The sequence below is a fragment of the Tympanuchus pallidicinctus genome, unplaced genomic scaffold (genome assembly GCF_026119805.1).
Source record: "Tympanuchus pallidicinctus isolate F22 unplaced genomic scaffold, pur_lepc_1.0 scaffold18, whole genome shotgun sequence".
In the NCBI taxonomy this organism is placed as follows: domain Eukaryota; kingdom Metazoa; phylum Chordata; class Aves; order Galliformes; family Phasianidae; genus Tympanuchus; species Tympanuchus pallidicinctus.
Genome location: NW_026294699.1, coordinates 6,780,315 through 6,798,400, shown reverse-complemented (window position 1 = coordinate 6,798,400; position 18,086 = coordinate 6,780,315). Strand labels below are relative to the sequence as shown.

The 18,086-nt window shown below is 48.4% G+C and overlaps 1 protein-coding gene across 4 annotated transcripts in view; it reads right to left on the bottom strand.

Moving 5' to 3' along the window:
* The window catches only part of SYT17 (synaptotagmin 17), a 30,190-nt gene extending 12,394 nt beyond the window's left edge, over positions 1-17,796 (bottom strand). Inside the window, exons 1-5 of one of the 4 annotated variants that reach the window (XM_052680139.1) lie at positions 17,374-17,482; positions 14,972-14,989; positions 13,699-13,847; positions 9,015-9,163; positions 8,005-8,624 (exon numbers count right to left, since the gene is read on the bottom strand). In XM_052680139.1, the coding sequence (XP_052536099.1) occupies positions 8,005-8,624; positions 9,015-9,163; positions 13,699-13,847; positions 14,972-14,989; positions 17,374-17,388 (951 nt within the window). In that variant the 5' untranslated portion in view covers positions 17,389-17,482. Of the gene's footprint in view, positions 1-8,004; positions 8,625-9,014; positions 9,164-13,618; positions 13,848-14,971; positions 14,990-17,373; positions 17,483-17,707 lie in introns of those variants that run through there. The other 3 variants (XM_052680142.1, XM_052680141.1, XM_052680140.1) reach the window with 3 other exon arrangements.
* Between the last annotated feature and the right edge of the window lie 290 nt (positions 17,797-18,086).

Below are 18,086 nucleotides of genomic sequence, written 5' to 3'. Positions count from 1 at the left end.
TCTCATCTCATCAGCCTCACCTCCTGATTAACACACACAACATGGACTCCATCTGAGATGTCCTCTCCCCTCTCCGGCCCCAGCGACCACCAGCAGCCCCCTGGGAACTTCAGGCACAACTCAGGAGCAGATGGTCAGCATGTCCCTGGGTCTTATGGGAGGATCCAGAGCTGTCTTCTGGTACCCAGCTCTGCCCATCCCAAAAGGGCTTAGCCCACCCCTTGCTTTTTGTCAGGATGTATGACAGAAACGTCACTGTTCAGCCATTATTTACCTTCCTTTCACTTTACTTAATGATGCTTAGAAACTGTAATACTACTAATAAAAAGAGCTGGAGAACTGACATTACTGCTCCTCAGACATGACAGCACAGAATAACCTCTTCCCCTTAGCCTGACCTGGCTCAGAGCCACCATTACTCTCAGATGCAAACAATGTTCAGTGAAGCAAGGCTGAAGCTGCAGAGCCCACACCAGGGCTGGCCACCAGCCCCTCACACTTCCCTGCAGAAGCCCAAAGCCAGCTCTGCATTTCATGGTGCAGGGAAGGTCCAAACCAAGCCAAGATTTGACCAACACTGCCCATTCCCAGAAGAAAAGGGAGCTGCTTTGGCATTGCTATCATAACAAAAGGCTTAAATATCTTTAATGATACCCCAAAGATTAAAGAAATCGGAGACTAAGCGACTGGGTAGACAATACAGAGAAAAAGCTGCAATACACAGCCAGAGCTGGCCCAGTTTCACCAGCAGACAGGTCAGCATGGGAGCTGCCCATCCCAGGCAGAGTGACCAAAGCGAGCACACCACAGCTCTGCCCAGACCCGGTGTGCATGGGGCTGCCCCTCCAGCTCCTCACGGCCGAGCCCAGTGCTGCGTCTGACGTCACGTAATCATGTTAAAAGTTCTCCCGCAGGCGTTCTGTCTCCTCTGCTCCTGCTGGCTGCTCCTGGCGAAGGCAGCAGGATGTGCTCGGCATGCAGGAGCAGATGGCAGGCTGAGGGAGGCCTGTGCCTCTGATGCCATTTTTTTTTTTCCTTTATATGGAAAATACAACAAGAGTCTACCTGATCCCACCACATCAATTCCCTGCACCCCTGGCTACCCCAGGGCCACATCAGCAGTGTCAGCCCCAAGCTGGCCCATCCTGCTGGCACCTTTCCTCCCTCCCACACCAGAAAAAGCACCTGACTTCTTATCCCTTACTCCCTTCTTCACAGCATCTCTCAGGTCACGTTATGCAGGTCACGATGAGATCAGAGGCTCATATTAACAACATGTATTTCCTGCTGTTGCTGCAATATTTTTGCTTTTCCTGGATGGCATGTCCCCTCCATCAGCCTTTGTGCAGCCCCACATGACAGCGCTCTTCAATATATGATATTTTCAATTATTTCCATCAGCAAGCCATTCCCTTAATACGTACATCATGCTCAGAACTCTTGCAAGACCAAGCCATACTCACATAAATTTTCATAGCCTAGGACTGCTGTCCTAGATCCTTTGTGCAACATCATGCTCAATGTGATTCAAATGCCTACTTGTATCATTTTTTATATTTCCCCAAAATCACTCAGACAAATGTATCACTGGGAACGGCCACCCCAAGCACAGTTCAGACCTTGCCAGGAGCCCTCAGACAGCAGACAGCCACCCCACCGCCATCACCCAGTGTCCCTCCTGCCTGGCAAATCACAAGAGCTAATCTCAGTGTTCACACCTGGCCTGTAAAATCTATCACCAGCACAGTAAGGAAGCATTATACAACCCACGCTAGGCAAACATGATCCACCTGCACTATCCCTCAGCTTTTTTCTTTTTTTTTTTTTTTAAAATAACACACGAACATTTTTAATGCATCCAGCCTTGTTTTCCACTTGCATTCACCGCTGTGCTGGGTTCCATGCAGACTTTAATTCCTAGAAATTCAGGTACATTCAGACAGCACAAATTAAGAAGCTAATTAACGATGCTATTACCAGCTGGAATGACACAGCCCAACAGTTTAGGCTGTAAATATCAGATTCCTGGTGCAGATGGAGGCGGGCTGACACCGGACAGGAAGGTAAGACTCTCCATAGATCACCTCAAGCTAGGAGTGCTGGACATCCAAAATTTGAGGTAACTCCATCTGGATCTGCCCGCTGGAGGCACAGCTGATCTCACTGAGCTGTGCCAGGAGCCCATGTAATACGAGCATGTTGCTGCCAGACAGTGCTGAGCCTTAACAGGGAAAGGGAAAACTACTTCCCTGATTTTCAGCAGCAACCAACATAACAGAGATACTGGCAGCTCTCAGAGAACCCTTCTGACTACATGGGAGAGACACAAAATGTTGTAAACTTTGTGTGATCCACTGGACTCCGAAGACTACAACCAGTGTTAGGGAGTCTCAGATCAGGCTTACTTTCCCAAATCCCAGCGGAGCCTTTCTAGCTCTCACTGCCTTCCAAGTGTGTCCAGACTTTTTACTAATTACCTTAAGGGAGGTGAGGTACAATGCAGCCTGCAAAGGACGACGCAGAGTGGCTGTGCCCAACAAACAAAGTGGCCCCACAGCAAGGCAGAACAACAGGAGTGCTTCCAGCAGTAACAAAAGGTGCTTTCACAAGGAAACCCAGCTCCCCAAATAGCCTACGGTATGAATGACTCAGACCTTTAAAAGCACTTAACATGAGCAGTGAACTGCCTCTGGTCCTATAAATGTATTATTTCTAGTTCAACTGTGAGAATCTAGGAAATGTGTCTCAATCCCTGCACTGTGGCCAAGGGGCACCAGGTGGTCAGCCAGCATCCACAGCTGGGAGCAGCCACCAGGTTCTTCTCCAGCAGGCTGGCCGGACACCATCACACCACACTTAGTAGTTTTTTCTTGCTCTTGGCTCGTCATTTGCAGCCATCATTAACCAATAGGAAAAGAACTACCTGGGTGCTCCAAAAAACCCTGGGCACACAGTATACCTCTTTGGACTTTCGTTCTGCTGGCCATCATGCTGTTTATAGACATCTCTATCAGTAAGAGCAATGTCAAAGCATGTTTTCCTGAGAGGACTCAAGGCACAGAAGCACAGCTTTTGTTCTGTTGCTTACTGAAGCCTTCCCAAATCTCACACTCACACACTGGCTGAGCAAAGAGGAACAGGAGCTTAACAGCATAAGAGCTGTCATCAGCACAAGGTACACGGCAGGGAGAGGAAGCGCATCTGAATCTTCCCTTTCCTGCCTGTCCATCAGAAACATGAAATGCTGTCTGTTTTGGTTTTGCCTTGGATGTGCTCTTCACAGAACACAATGTTCAGAGCTGCCCCTCAGGCAGCACCTCTCCAAGGCCTCGGTTGAGCTCCCATTAGCATGCTGACTATGCGCTGATTTGTGCAAGATCCCAGATGACCTGGGAAAGCAATTTCCTGTTTGATTAGGTGCCTAAGTGACATCGAGCCTGGGATGTCTGAGACTCTCCTGAAGCTGAATTTGCATTTCACTCCTGGCTGCTCCTCTCGGCTGCTATCACACTGCCAGCCCTGGGCTGGCCTCTCATCCAGAACCTTCTGCCCTTATCACTTGAGTTGAACCAAACAGACAAAGGACAGCTTTGTTTTTTCTGTCCGCTCTGAAACACAACAAGGCTATCCCAAGAGAAGAAGAGGTTTATAAATAATGTCATTTGCACATCTTCTTTGATTAGGGCGATTCCTTACTGACAGCCCACCCTGGCTGCTCATATTGTATTGCTACGACACCAGCAAAACTGCAGCTAAAAACTCTCCCCAGTTCCCGATGGGAACCAGAGCACATTACATCAGCACAGACATCTATGCAACACTGCTAATGAAGTTTTAGATTGATTTTCTTCCTCCAGGTTATCTGTGATGATACCTCCAGGCACATTAGGAAACGGATGGCTTAGAACAGTTTGCTCTAACAGGCTCTCTACAGCATCCTGTGACACACAACAATCATTCATGGAAGGCTGAGCTACTAAGGATCAGAAATATATATTATATATAATAATATATTTATATATACACATATTTCAGGAACTGAAATACATATATTTCATTCATCAGCACTGATTCTGCACCACCTCTTTTAATTAGACAGCTATGCCTGAAAAATAGGGAATAAACCTTGACAATAACTCACTTCCATTTTAATTCCTGCAACGCCGTACCACCAACATGAACTCAGTTCCACGCTGATATGCACAAGGTTGAACCAGCTGCTGTGTCAAGGCTCTCTGAGCAAAGTTGCCAGACACTTTTTCATCTGTCCCATGCCTGCGAGAGAGATGCGTGCCAGCACGTTGCCGGGTAATGCCCTGCACTGCCCAGTGTCAAACGTAACAGGTACCCCAAAGACCGTACCTTCTCAGAAGTGCAACAGCTAACCCAGGAATGGCAGTGCCAAGAGCAAACTTAGAGCATGTTCACCTGGAGGCTTCCAGCAGAATGCTAAGGCCACCCAGGATTCAAGGCAAGGTGAAGGAAATGCTCAGAAGTGACTCATTTCTTGTATTTCAGATCCCTTCCTCACTTCTCCTTCCCAACCAAGGCATGGTAAGAACAACAGTGTGATGCTTGCTGTAGGCTTGTCTCTGAGGTGGGAGTCAAACACTGTAGAGCCCTGCCACAGGAGAGCTATTTGTGAAGCACGGACAAAGATGACAGCTCTGCAAAAGCCCGTCACTCTAGTGCTCTCATAGTATGAAGTTAAAAAGGCAAGTCCAACACTTATCGCTATTACATAAATGGCCACACTGGGGAGGAGGAGGATTTTTTTAATGTTATTTTCTGCCAACTACAACCACGCAAGTTTTTTTCTTTTGCAGAACGGTCTCCAAGCTCTCATTACTGCTGGTCTAAAACATTTATTCCTGCCTACTCAAATCTGCCAAAAGAGAAATGAATCATATGTCAATAAAAGTTGGGGTCCTTAACATGTGTTTCAGAATTAATCTTAACAGGAAAATGTGTGAATCTGAGCACAGCCACAGCAAGGGCTGCCAACTTCATTCATGGTAATTAAGTGAAGCCACACACATTTAAGAGGATATTTAAGGAGCGCAGCATTCCCATCAGACTGGACTCAAAAGCTTCTCTGTGAGCAGCTAACCTAGAAGAAAAAGCCATCCAGATCTACCGAGGATAGAGAATTTGGCAGCACCTGCACTGGCATTTCCTACAAGGAGTCAGGCCTGCTTATTTGCTGGCCCTGATCACATATGGGATGGCAGCTCCCCTGTGCCTCCCCTTTGGATTCAGTCCCACCAAATGCTTAGCACACGATCCAAAACGAAAATATGCTTACGCACAGGCATGGTCTTATACCCAATGCTTAGCATTAATGATCTCAGTGCCTGTTTTCTTGAGAGGACAGCACACTGCTCACACACATGCAGTTTATCTGATGACACCAACTATACCCATCCAGATGCAACAACTCCATTTCAGCCCACATAACAAGCACACAATGCCACACAGTCTGGTTCATCTGAGCAGTTGTACCTGAGGCAAGTTTCCAGGCTCTCAGTTAACAAGCAGCTCCACGAGGAGGTGACAGCGACGTTCTGCTGCTGAGGACCACACGCCATCCCTGCCCAGAAGCACCTGCCCTCCTCTGCACATACCCTGGCAATGGTTTCCAGGCAGCAAAACAGACATTCCACCCCACTGGTAGAAAGAAAACATTCTCCACAGCCACCTGGATTCACTTCCCTCCATCTCTCATGCTCATCACGTTTTCCCCTATGAATGCCAGTAAAAAAAAGAAAAACCCACACCCTCACGTTTTCTATCTCCCATCTTTACATATCCCAGTGTACACCTATCTTATCTTTATCTCCCACTGCTGGCTTTATGAGAATCTGTTTCAGCTTCTCCAGATCCCAGGACATGTGTCTGACCAACACCACTACTGGTGTCACTGGGTGCTTCTGTCCCAGTCTACAGTGATTTCACTACACAAAATGCACTTGGCAGACTCATCTTCAACCCAACAAAAAACAGATGAAGGCTGCTGCACAGCTAACCAAGCAAAGAAGTGAGAAGTATTAAAAAATATCTATCAGCATGTCAAACCTGTTATGCCAAAAGGCAGAATCTCTCAACTGGCAATTTAACAATACAAACTTCTAGGACAAATACTACCGCTGTTGGAAAATATTAAGATGCAATTCTTCAAAGTAACAAGCTGTATTGTTTTACTGCTTCCAGTATTTATTTTAACCCTCTGATAGATGCGTTTATCCTTATAGCTGGAGGATGGCTGGCCCCTGACACAGAGGCTGAGATGGCCTTGTCCAAGCATGGCTGTGTTCAAAGCACTGCAACCACATTCCTAATAGACACAGAATACAGGAAAATGTTTATTGTGCAAAAGCAGAGGGGAAAAAAATTTAAAAAAGCAAGGCTGCGTGGTATGAATCACAGGAGAATAAGTGGGATGCAAAGAGACCTCTGTCCTCAGGTACTTCAATGTTGAGCCCATTATGAGCCACCAAAACCAAAAAGAAAAAAAGTAATACGCATTTGTGAATACACATTTGGAAAAAAATGGCAGAGAGGGGACCCCAGGGATCTCTGTGCTTGTTCATAGGGAAGATGAACATCTGCAATCCAGTTGCCCCCTCCTTCCCCATCAGGTTGTTACCAAGCAAAGCAGACCCCCACACAGGCAGCAGGAGCCTGCAGAGTTCACTTCTGCTCACCTTTTCAGAACTTTCCTTTTTGCATGAGAAACATTCTGGCTAGTCCTGTAACACTACTGCTTGTGCTCCAGCAAATGCAGCCATAAGTCATAAGGTCCTCTGCTGTGAGATGAAGCACAAAGCTCCTGCAGTCACTGGAGCCCAGAGCAGCACAGTCACCGCACGCTGCATGGCTGGGTTTCCTTTCCACAAGCACCTGAGGACAAGATCCCACTCCACATCACACTCTCAGACCCAAACATCACAGATGAGGTCAGCAATCTGTTGCTCATCTTGTGCAGCACTTCCAGCTATGCTTTTGTGGACATAAATCAAAAGAACCACGAACCTTCTGAGTTCACACAGGCTTTTTGATTCAGCAAAGACAGCAAGACTTAGAAACTGTAATCTCACAGGTGGTGACAATCAGGTAGAGGCAATCACATTATATCAGCCTCCGGTGACACTCCAGTCTTTAGCACAGACTGCTACAATGCCACCCATGCCCAGCTCTGGCTGCGCTTTGTGCAAGGCTGCTGCAGGTGGCACTGCCAGAAGCAGACCTGGCAGCACGCTGCAGGCCCTGGTGGCAAAGCTCAGCCCTTCCCCCTGAGGAGCTCCTTTCCCAGTGCAGAGGAAGCAGTGCTATTGGGAGCCCTCTTGGCACAGGACCCCCTCTGCATCCTTCTGCCATCCCATTCAGGCCACACTGCTGGCCCAAAGCTGCGTGCATGCAACATGCCATTCACATCAGATATCATCTGTGGCAAGTTTAATTTCCTTCAGGGACATGACAGAAATAAAATTACCTTGCTATTTGTTGCTCTGGGATGGATTTTGTCTTCTATATGCTTTCTTTGCATCAGATCATTACTGAACTGGTGCCAGTGGTTCTCCAAAGCACAGTCATGTGAACAACCACAGGAGTGACCCAGAAGAGACAGTGTCACTGCAGTGTCTGGGAACAGAGGCAGGTCACTGCAGTGACAAGAAAGATCTTCCACAAAGTGCAGATTTCCAAAGCAGTTTTGATTTGCTCTCATTGGAGTTGACATAAATCTTTTGTCATTCCACCTCCCTTGACTATGAAAGAAGGCAGCTTCTCTACCCCACAGCAAAACAGCTACGAGGCCAGCTAGAGGCTCAACTTCATCTCAACCCAGCAGATGCTGTATTAACAAGATAACATCAACTAATAAAAAATAGTATTAAATGCTAACAAAGAAAGGAGGAAACACAGATAGAAAAAAAAACCATAACCAAAACCAACAAACAAACACAGCAGGAAAAACTGTGGTAATAATGCGATCAATTCTGTTACCTGAGAACTAGGAACAAGGGATTTCCACCAGTGTCCGCCTTTCACAAGGTCTACATCACTCAAGGGCATTGACACTTTGCCAATGACACAGTGGCGTGAGAATTTGTCAAAATCCACTACAGTTAAAAGCAGAGTTCTTCTCTGGGCTTCTAAAAATGGGATTTCAAATGTGTACCTCTCTTCAAACACTGGGTTCTGAGTTTTGCGCTTAACTCCAGTCTGTTTGGAGTTCTTCTGGTCTGGAAGCAGGCAGATCTTCACATAGGGGTTGGAGTGAGCCATATCTTGCCTTGAGCCGTCGTACGAAATGGGGGGAGGCAGATCCTTAGCCTCAATGACTCGCACTATCAGGTAATTGTGCAGCAGGTCGTACTGAGTGCTGAAGTGCAGCATGCCCAGCTGGTACTTGGATAAGATTTCCTCGTCTGTCAAGGAGTCCATATCATCACTATTCGAGTCAAGAGAGTACAGTCTTGGTTCAAATTTTCTAAAATAGTCATCTGGACTATAGGTTTTCCGCAGGATAGTTGGCTGAACTATTTCTTTCTTGGCTCCTATTATTCCAAACTCAATAGGTTTAATGTCAATTAATGGAGAACTTGGCCTCCTCATCTCTAAACCTAAAAAAGAAAAGTGCATAAATATGATTGTTAGAAACTCAACCTATTAGAGACCCAAGGCATCTCGTGGTTCTTTACGTTTGGCTATTCTGTACCTGTGTAACGTGGGACCTTCCACCACTACCCTGTAAAAAAATTAATAGCACCCTTTGTTATGCTGCAGAGCAATCTCAGCTACGCTTCCCCCCCATCCATTTTCACCAGACACGTGCGTTAGCAAGAAGAACAAGGCTGGCCTCTTCCACCATGTTCCTGCAGAACGGGATAAGATTTTAATCAATGTACCTTCAGCTCGGACTTGATTACCTGTCTAAGAGATGAAAGAGCAGGCAATACACTCTGACTTTTTCCCCCACAAGAATTACATTAATGTTGGAAGGACGACCTTACTTGAAATCCGCCTGGTGAGGCTGTAAGTGGACCGTGATGTATCTGAAGACGACCGCCTTCTGTCAGGGGAAACATCCTGATGAGTGGGAGGCAGGTCACTGATTGTATTATCAGAGTCTCCGTTTTTGTCCTCATTTTGGCTGCTTATCCTGTTATAATGAGAGACCTTTGGGTGATTCAACACAGTAGAAGGACTACATACAGAACAAAAATGTATTTGGATATTCTAATCTTGCGTGCACATCCCAGGATGCTGCAGGGTGTCTCCTTCACATCTACTTGGCAAGCAGAAGGCTGAGCAACTGACTTCATGCCTATGTAAAAAGGAGATTATCTTTCTGCCTGCCTTTCAAGAAGGAGTGTATCAGCATCAGAGCATAACACAGGCCACAAAGGCACGTGACTTGGACCTCAATCAGCAGTAGTATATTCGTTTTTGAGCAAATAAAAAAAAAAGAAAACAAACAAAAACACCTCACAACACGAGCTTACTGCTGTAAATCCATTGGTGCTCTCTGGAAGTGGCCACCAGTAGGAAGGAGCCAGCATGGGAGACCATCATGCTCAGACATCCCAGTCCCACCAAACACCTCTCTCAGTAAAATATTACTTTGCAGACACAATGCTGAGGTTTCAAAACTCAATAAATCTATTGATATGCCTTTTAAAAGAACTGGCTGCTTTTTATCCACTCCTATAAAGCAGAGGTGACCTTCAAAAGACAGAAATGGTATTGCCCACGGGGTCTTGGTGGGGGCAGGGAGTGGACAGCAGAACCCGGTAACAGTGCCACTGAGAGCTGAAGCACCTCAAGAGGATTCAGTAGGAGACTGGGATCATAACAAAATCCTCATACAGTTCCCACTTCACCTTAGTTTTCCTCTCTAAGGTTAAAAGTCTCAACTTCTCACAGCTGCGAGGCACGCACCACTGCTGGGATCTCTCAGCTCTGGCTGGAAGGAGAGTGAGAACCACGCAGAGGGTACAGCCTCAACTGCACCCTGAGAGCTGAGCCACGGGTAGAAGTCTGCTGATGGAAACGAACGAAGCAGTGGCACGGGACACTTAGGGCACCACGCTAAGTGAATCCAGGAGACGGAGAGCTCAGGAAATCTCAGCAGGTCACAAGGAAAGCACCAGCACAGAATGAGCAAAGCAAAGGGAATGCTGCTCCAGCCCAGCTCCCGATTCACTCATCCCATGGCCATGGCCAGGCTGGGTACCAATGGAATACATTGAATCATTTGCTCTAGTAATCAGTGACTGAGCTAGAGAAACAAATGTTTGGGGAAATACAATTTTACAAAATAGAAAAGGCCCCCTGAATATAAAAGAGATTTAAACTAGAATTTCTTATCTAAATCCACAAAATTCACAGCAGGATTTACAGTACATGCAAGCCTCACTAATCCAGTCATACAACTCACACAACTCATCCGCACTGAAAATAAACAAACAAAGAAGGAAATCCAAAAGTAAATAAATCAAAACCAAAACCTGTGTTAAAGAGGGCACACAGTACTTGCACAGCTCTGCAGCCCATTAGAGCCAGTCCAAAGCCTGCAGTGTGACACAGTAGAAGCACAGTTTTTTCATGCCTAAGTGCAGATCTGCATGATCATACGTAGCATTTGGATGTGTTCACGTCTGAGAAGCAAATGCACAAAACAAGAAAGCAGAGTGAAAAGGGAATCAGGAAGAGAGGCATTAAGGATGCTCTACAATGGGTAAACATAATAGTGAGTTAATAACATACAGATGACCTTTAGTAAGGAAATTGCTACTGAGCTACAATAATTTTTCCTCAAATAAACTTTGGCTCTGGCTGAAGCAGCTCTGTTTCTGCTTAATCAGAGCCTTTAGGAAGAGGAATCTCGTTCTGATTTCAATTTAATCTCACAAAACATGCACCATTTATCTCTGGGTTTTTATGAAGAATATTCCACAACAGGCAGTGCCAGCACACAGCCTTATTCCCAGCCCACCGCTGCACAGACTGGGATGCAATCACTCATCGTAAGATAAGCAGCAGCAGCTACCACGCATTCAGGTCAATGCAATTAGGTTCAGTTCAGTATGGCTTTTTTTTCCAAGTTGCTACTGGAGGCTACTGTGAAAATTCAGAAAGTGAGGAAAATCAACAGCCTCTCAAGAAGTACTTAAACTTGCAGCCTTAAAGACCTCTACTGAATTTCCAGGACATCAGGTGTCTCACAGCTACCAAAGTGAAAACCTGCATGCAAAACACAAAGGACAGATCACTGAGACAGATCATCCTGTTGTTTGCTAGTGGGCAAATGAAGACCATAGCATCAATTTTTCTCTGGGGACTGGGTGGGGATATAGGGAAGGAGCAAACCGCATGGCATTTGCTTCCTGGGTGCACGAAGAAATGGCAGCATTGAAAGACCTCAGCTGAAAATTTGGGTTTATTTTTAAAACGCTTTCAGGCTGTGAGCAGGGAATACAATAAATTGATTTGTTCCCAAACTTAATGCATGTATCTAAATGCAGAATATGGCGTTGTCACATTCATCTTCCATGTGAGGGGTTTCCACTGAATCTAAAAGCTTTCTCTTCAAAAAGAGAAATAAGGATGGTATTAATTAGCATACAGAGATCTCTGAGCTGAGTATGTAAAAACATACCCATTAAACACATTACTCCAAGACCTATTTCCAACCCTAGACCTAACCCTAACTCAACATTGTTTCCTACCTTTCAATAGGTAATTCCGTAAAGGAATCCTCTCACTCAATGTCTTTCTCACCTCTGCTCTTTGTTCTCCTCACTCCACTCCTTTTGGGGCTCCCTGACCAGCTCCCAACAAGGTCACTCTCCTGGTGCCACGTTGGGCCCATCCCTGCCAAGCAGCAGGAGTCAGCAGAGCCCTACAATGCATGGAGAGTGGCTTCAGTCATCCCAAGGCCAGACACCTTCATGCTGCCACTCAAAGCCAAATTACTCATCCACAGAGTCCTCCCTAATGGCTCTGCCTGCCCTCCCAGGTGCCACCTGTGGGAACTCACCTTCTCCCACCAGCCCCTACCTGCCCCAAAGCTGGAAGGAATGGTGAAGATGTGGCACCAAAGGCACAGCCCTGAATGTGAGCCAGGCTGGGGGTCCTAGGGACCCTACTGGGCTGCATCACTGAGCACAACGTGATTGGGAGAAGAGTAGCATGAAGCACAACGTGGTTGGAAAAATGCCCAGCTCTTCTCTGAGAATGTGTTATCTTCTGTTTATCAACATTACCAAAATTAATCATCAAGGCTTTCAGATGGAGTGGAATTGGGGTAGAACAATACAGACTGGAGAGAGAGCATTTTACAAGCTGAAAGGTTTCTGTGTTCTCAGCCTGTGGCAGAGCCCAGCTCATCCACAAGATCATCACATCACAGTGCCCTAGAGCCAGGCAGGATGCAGCAGCCCATACCTGGCTGCAGGGCCAACCAGCTGCACGTCACAGCCCTCTGCTCAGCATGGCAGTTCTGAGGTTCCCTCTCACAGCAAGCTGCCTGCTTGCTCCCAGGTGCACAATTGTTTCTGCAGCAATCTTTCTACATCCAATACTGCTACCTCATCGCTGCGTTCTCCTGTCTGCAATGCTTTCCTACTTAGCATTGATTTTGTTTCCATTTCACATTAATTGCAGGTGAGCCAACTTCTGGGCATATATCTGACTCTTAAACATGATGTTCAGCATTCAAAAATCACTCTAACACATCTCAAATATTTCCACTTTTATTGCTTCGGTATTAATTACCATCCTATTCTACCACGATTCAAAAAAGTACATAGATAATGATTTAACCCATGATTTAAACATGGGTTTAACACAAATTTCATGCAGCAACAGCACACAGACCTTTTGGACCTAACAGAACAGCAGCAGGTATTCGCAGCAGTAGGTAACATTAGCTGAGCATCATAGTGCCACCAACATCACAGCATCATGGGATGTGCCAAATGGGCACCTCCTGTGCCATGGCTTTGAGCACAGAAGACAGCCCAACACAGCCATCATCAGCAATGCCTCCGCAGTCACCTCTCTGGTTCCCAGAAGAGAGAGAGTAAAAAAGGGAAGAGATCACTGCCTGTCTTTGTACTAGATTTTCAAAGGGTGAAACCTGCTGCTGTCACTCTTGTTCTTTGCTGATTCGAGAGGAAGTCCTGAAAAGGACTAAGATGATGCAGGAGTTCAAGCCTGCTAAATGAAACTTTGGATGGATTTCTCATCAGAACACGTACAAAGTACGCCTTTCACCTTCCTGGATTATAACAATCTTAATGCCAAGATAAGAAATTTTTCCAAAACAAATTCATCAGCATTTCAGCTTAGTGGAAAGTGCTCCAAAGGTCTGGTCTGTCTGTAGAGAAAATGAAATTTAGTCTTTAATGCTAAACCAACAAATTAGCTTCCATGCCAGCTTACAAGGTAATTTCTGACCTATCTACCAGAAGGTGCTTTACCAAGGCTCCCAACACTATCTGAGCTAACAGTGCTGCTAGTTCTCCTTTCCACTGAGCCATCTACTTTCCCACCCTCACCGGGAGATCCTTCCTTCATGCATGGCATCCTCCAAACCCTGAGCCCCTCTCACCTTTTCATATCAATACTCCCATCGCAGCTGAACAGCCCTACTCTTCCATTAGTGCTGTGAAATTGTGCAGCTAAACTTACAGCCAGGCTGGAGTCTGAGCAGGAAAAGGTCCCAGGATTTCAACTTCATCTTCATTTGTTTGACAACAGCTACAGTCGAAACACTTCTGACAACAATTTCTACAAGTCCACCGGCACAGCAAGAGATCCGAGATTCTAGCGAGCAGACCCTGAAGCCATTGGAAACCAAAGTACAAGATTACAACCCATCAATAGCTATTGAGAAATAACATTCAGCTGTACTCATGTGTTTCTGCAACAGCACATTAAGAACTGTGTTTATTCCATCTATACCAAAAAGACAAGTGCTGCACAGTTACCAGCCCAACTTCACTGATGCCATAACAAGGCAGGAAAATAAGCATTCACTGCAGGTACTTCTCCTCTGGTAGCAATGTATCATTATGTATGTTGGCAAGAGGGTGATTTACAAAACACTACTGCGTAACAACACGCTGGAGTGGAAACACGCTTATTCTTTCATGCACATCAGCAAGCTGATGAGCAAACATACAATAGAATAGAGTGAAAACCAGAAGGTAAGTGAAAGCTCCAACTTAATTCTGCAAGGTCTATTTAATTTGAAAACCTTAACACAGCAACATGAACACTTTTCATCCCCATAGATATGTCAGCATGTAATACCCACATGATCCATTCACGTAAGGCATTACAGCACGAATTTGCCACTAAAACGGATTAGTGAACGCGTTCTGTCTGCATGCCTCCCTCTGCTAGGATGATTAACTTTGTGCACACCCAGCCCACTGCAGGGAGCACGAATGCCTGCACCAGAAAGCCCAAACTGAGCCACGTCCCATCCTGCAGCAAGCAGCCTGCTGGAGCATTGCTGAGAACATCATTGTCCCATGGCCACAAGACAGAGCTGAGAGAGCACAGCACATCCCCAGAGCTGAGCAGGAATCAAACCACTCTACAGCTGTATGTAAGCTTGGAAGGACCATAAGAAGCTGAAGACATAGAGCACATGAGCATTTCTCCACAGATATCCCACCAAATCACTTGGTACAAGGGTGCTATCACACCACACTGAGGGATTTTCTCTTAGAACACAGGTCTGCAGAGGAAGCCTCATGGGAACATCTGGTTTTGCTCCACTAAAACAGGTTTTCCACAAACAAACACTGGACACTGGGGAAAAAAAAATCATCAGCCTAGAATGCGGTGCGTTACTTATATCTAGGACATCAGTAAAGAGTCAGAAAATACGAGACAATCCCCTCAGGATGGAGCGAGGAGACAGAGCAGAGAGTGAATCATCAGATTAACTCACCTCATTTATTGGTTCCAACTGTCCTTTTAGACATCCAGGATGAAGCAAAAGAGAACAAAATGAAAGAGACAAAAACAGGTTAGCCATGCTCAAACAACTTCACATTTTCTGCCACGACATGCCCCGGCCTGGAACGAGCTGAAATTTCTGCAAAACAACCAATTCCCCATAGAGATGCCCTGGCCAGGTGCTGGCTGCTGCTCCCAGCCAGCTTGCTGAGGAGTGAAATCCCAACCCGCCCCACAGCACAACAGTCCTGCTCCTTGCCCCTTGCTATGGGTACCGTCTGTGGCCACTTTGCTTTCCTTATGGCTGTCTCCAATGGCAGCAGACAGCAAATCACATCCAAACATTAGAGTTGGGAAAGGTGTGTGTCCAGAATCTGCCCGTATGAACAGAGCTCCAACACCAACCTGGCAAAAGCAGCATTCATAGCAAGAGCCACATCTCTTTCAGCCTCTCCCTGTTCCTGACTCAGAGGTTAAAAGCACAGAGCTGAGTGCCCCAAGCCTGCAGCATGCACCCAGTTCAGACGTTTGCACTGCAGCCCTTCCTGAAGGTGCAGAAAGTATATAGCAAAGGGAGAAATGACAGCAAGACGCTCTTCAAGTCACACAGCCCACCTTGCAACACTCTACACACCTTTCTTCATTTGTAACCACAGGGTTAGCAGCATTCCAGGTGCCTGGTGAAATGCTCTTCTTACCCTGCTAATGACTAATTGAGTGTCCCAATTGTCCCAGCTGTCCTTCTGAAAGGGGGTCCGTAAGACAGAAACAACAAAAAGCCTCTTCCCTGCCTTCCACCTGCACAAATGTCTTTACGTTCATGGACAACACAGACAAAGACAACCTTCTACAAAGAAGCCATGATTTAGCAGTGGAATTTTGTTCCAAAAATACTCCTATGAGCTGTGTTTTACTCCATCTGAACTTCTCCAGAACCAGCACTTGGTGAGAAGACCATGGCTCATTTACAACAGAAATTAAGAGGCTGAAAATGCTGCTGTGCAATGTGACGAGATGGTGATTGGATACCCACGGACCAACTGGTTAAGGAGATCCTGAGAGGTTTCATGGGGCTTTATCATTCCTGATTAATGCAAAGTTGCAGTCAAAGTGACAACGGTTCAGCAAAGCTGCTGTGAGGATATTTAAATTGCTCTAAAAATAATGCACTGAATTTGTGCCATGCACTCAAATGCTGCAGCACATGCAGCACATGGCACTTCTGAGTGGCTGCAGGGATATGGGGACAGCTTGGGGCACACAGCCACGAATGGCACAGCCATGGGCTATGGGAGAGCACTGCCACGTGCCAGGGAGCAGAGCAGCACGAGGGCTGCACAGCGCTCAACAGCAATGCTGCTATTGCCCAGAACGCTCTGCCGGGGGGGGTCAGCAATAACAAGGGCTGAGTGTTACAGAACAGGCAAACAAGTCACCAGTGCCACAGAGGATATAAAAGCAGGAACCCATGAAAGGAAAGCAAACAGGAGCAGCTGTGCGCATCCACCTGGCTCACAGAGGTGGAAGTGGGCGCTGGGAGGAGCAGAGGTTTGCAGAACGGTGCAACGGGCAGTGAGGACTCCCAGCCAGGCACCCCTATTGTCCCCGGTATCCCTGTGCCTTGCGCCCAATGCCCAGCAATCTCATTCTGCCCCACTCTGCAGCGCCTCAGCGCCGAAACCACGTCCCCGGGGACAGCGATGTGCCCCCGCCGGCACCGGCTGAATCCGCGCGGGGCAGCAGCGGCCCCGCCGCACATCCCGGCACGCGGGGCAATGCGCATGGCGGCCCCCAGCCCGCCCCGTCGGGAGCCGCGCTCACACAGAGCCCCCGCCGCAGCCCCGGGCGGGGGAAACCCGGAGGACGGAGGGGGGAGAGCGGACACGGACGGCGCTGAGAGCGAGGGCTCCCGTAGAGCTCCCGGACGCCTCGTCCAGCTAGAGGCGTTCTGCTCTTTTTTATTTGAAAATTGGGCTGCAGCCTACAGAGCTAGAAAAACAAGCAGCTGGAAACCGCAGAGCCGGAGAGAAAAGCGCTGGGGATTTTAAAATAACCCAAAATGAATTCGGCCCCGCACTGCCTGGGGTTCCCATCCATCACGCCGACGGCTCGGGCCGCCCGCAGCTGAGGATGCGCCCAGGCCGGAGGGGCCGCTGAGGTCACCGCCATCCCGGGCTGCCCGGGGCTCAGCAGTCGCGTTTCACCCGCGGCAAGAAGTCCCCGTGCGGGCACGGCCCGCGTTCGCCCGCCCCCCGCCACAGAAGTTACCCCGAAGTTCCGCGCCCAAACCGCGCAGGGCAGCGCCGCCCGCCCGGCTCCGCGCAGCGCCCCGAATCGCCCCCGAACCCCGGCGGGACGCTCTGCCATCCCGCAGCGGCGCCGCTCCGCACCCACCTGGATGTACGCCATCTTCCGCGGGGCTCCGCCGTGCCCGCGGCCGCTGCGCCGCGCTACACCCCGCGGCTCGGCACGGCACGGCACCGCCCCGGGCGGGGAAAGAAGAAAGGGGAGGGAGAGGAGAGGAGGGGAGGGGGCGGCTCACGGCGAGGCCGGGGGCGCCGTCAGGGCGGGGGGGAGCCGCCGCGCCCCGCACCCGCCGGCACCGGCGGCGCCCGCCGGGGCTCGTCGGGAGCCCGGACCGCTGGGGGCCGCGGAGGCTGCGAGCGGCGGGCGCTGCCCGGTCCGGGCGCGGTGCAACAGGTCCGCTGCAGCGCGGGCGAACACTGACCTCCAGAGGGCCCGGCGCGGAAATTCAGCGGTGGAACCCCTCGCCGGTACCCGGGGAGAGGCACGGCTCGGCGCCACCAGGAGGGGGTGGTGGAAGCGCGTCGGTACGGAGCCGGGCCGGGGCGGGCTCGCCGGGCAAAGCGGCTTTTGTACCTGAGCCGCCTCTGGGCAGCTCGCTGTGAGAGGAGGCTACGAACACACCTGAGTTGTGCGTGTTTCAGGAGCTTAACACGGGGATAAGACATGTGCAACGTATAGAGATAAGCGCATCCTTGTGTCTTCCCGGGTGATGAGGAACGAGCTGGTGGCGCGGAGCTCTGAGCACCACGCACCTGGGTTCTATGCCCTGCGTGCTGAGTGATGGGACCAGAAATGGAACC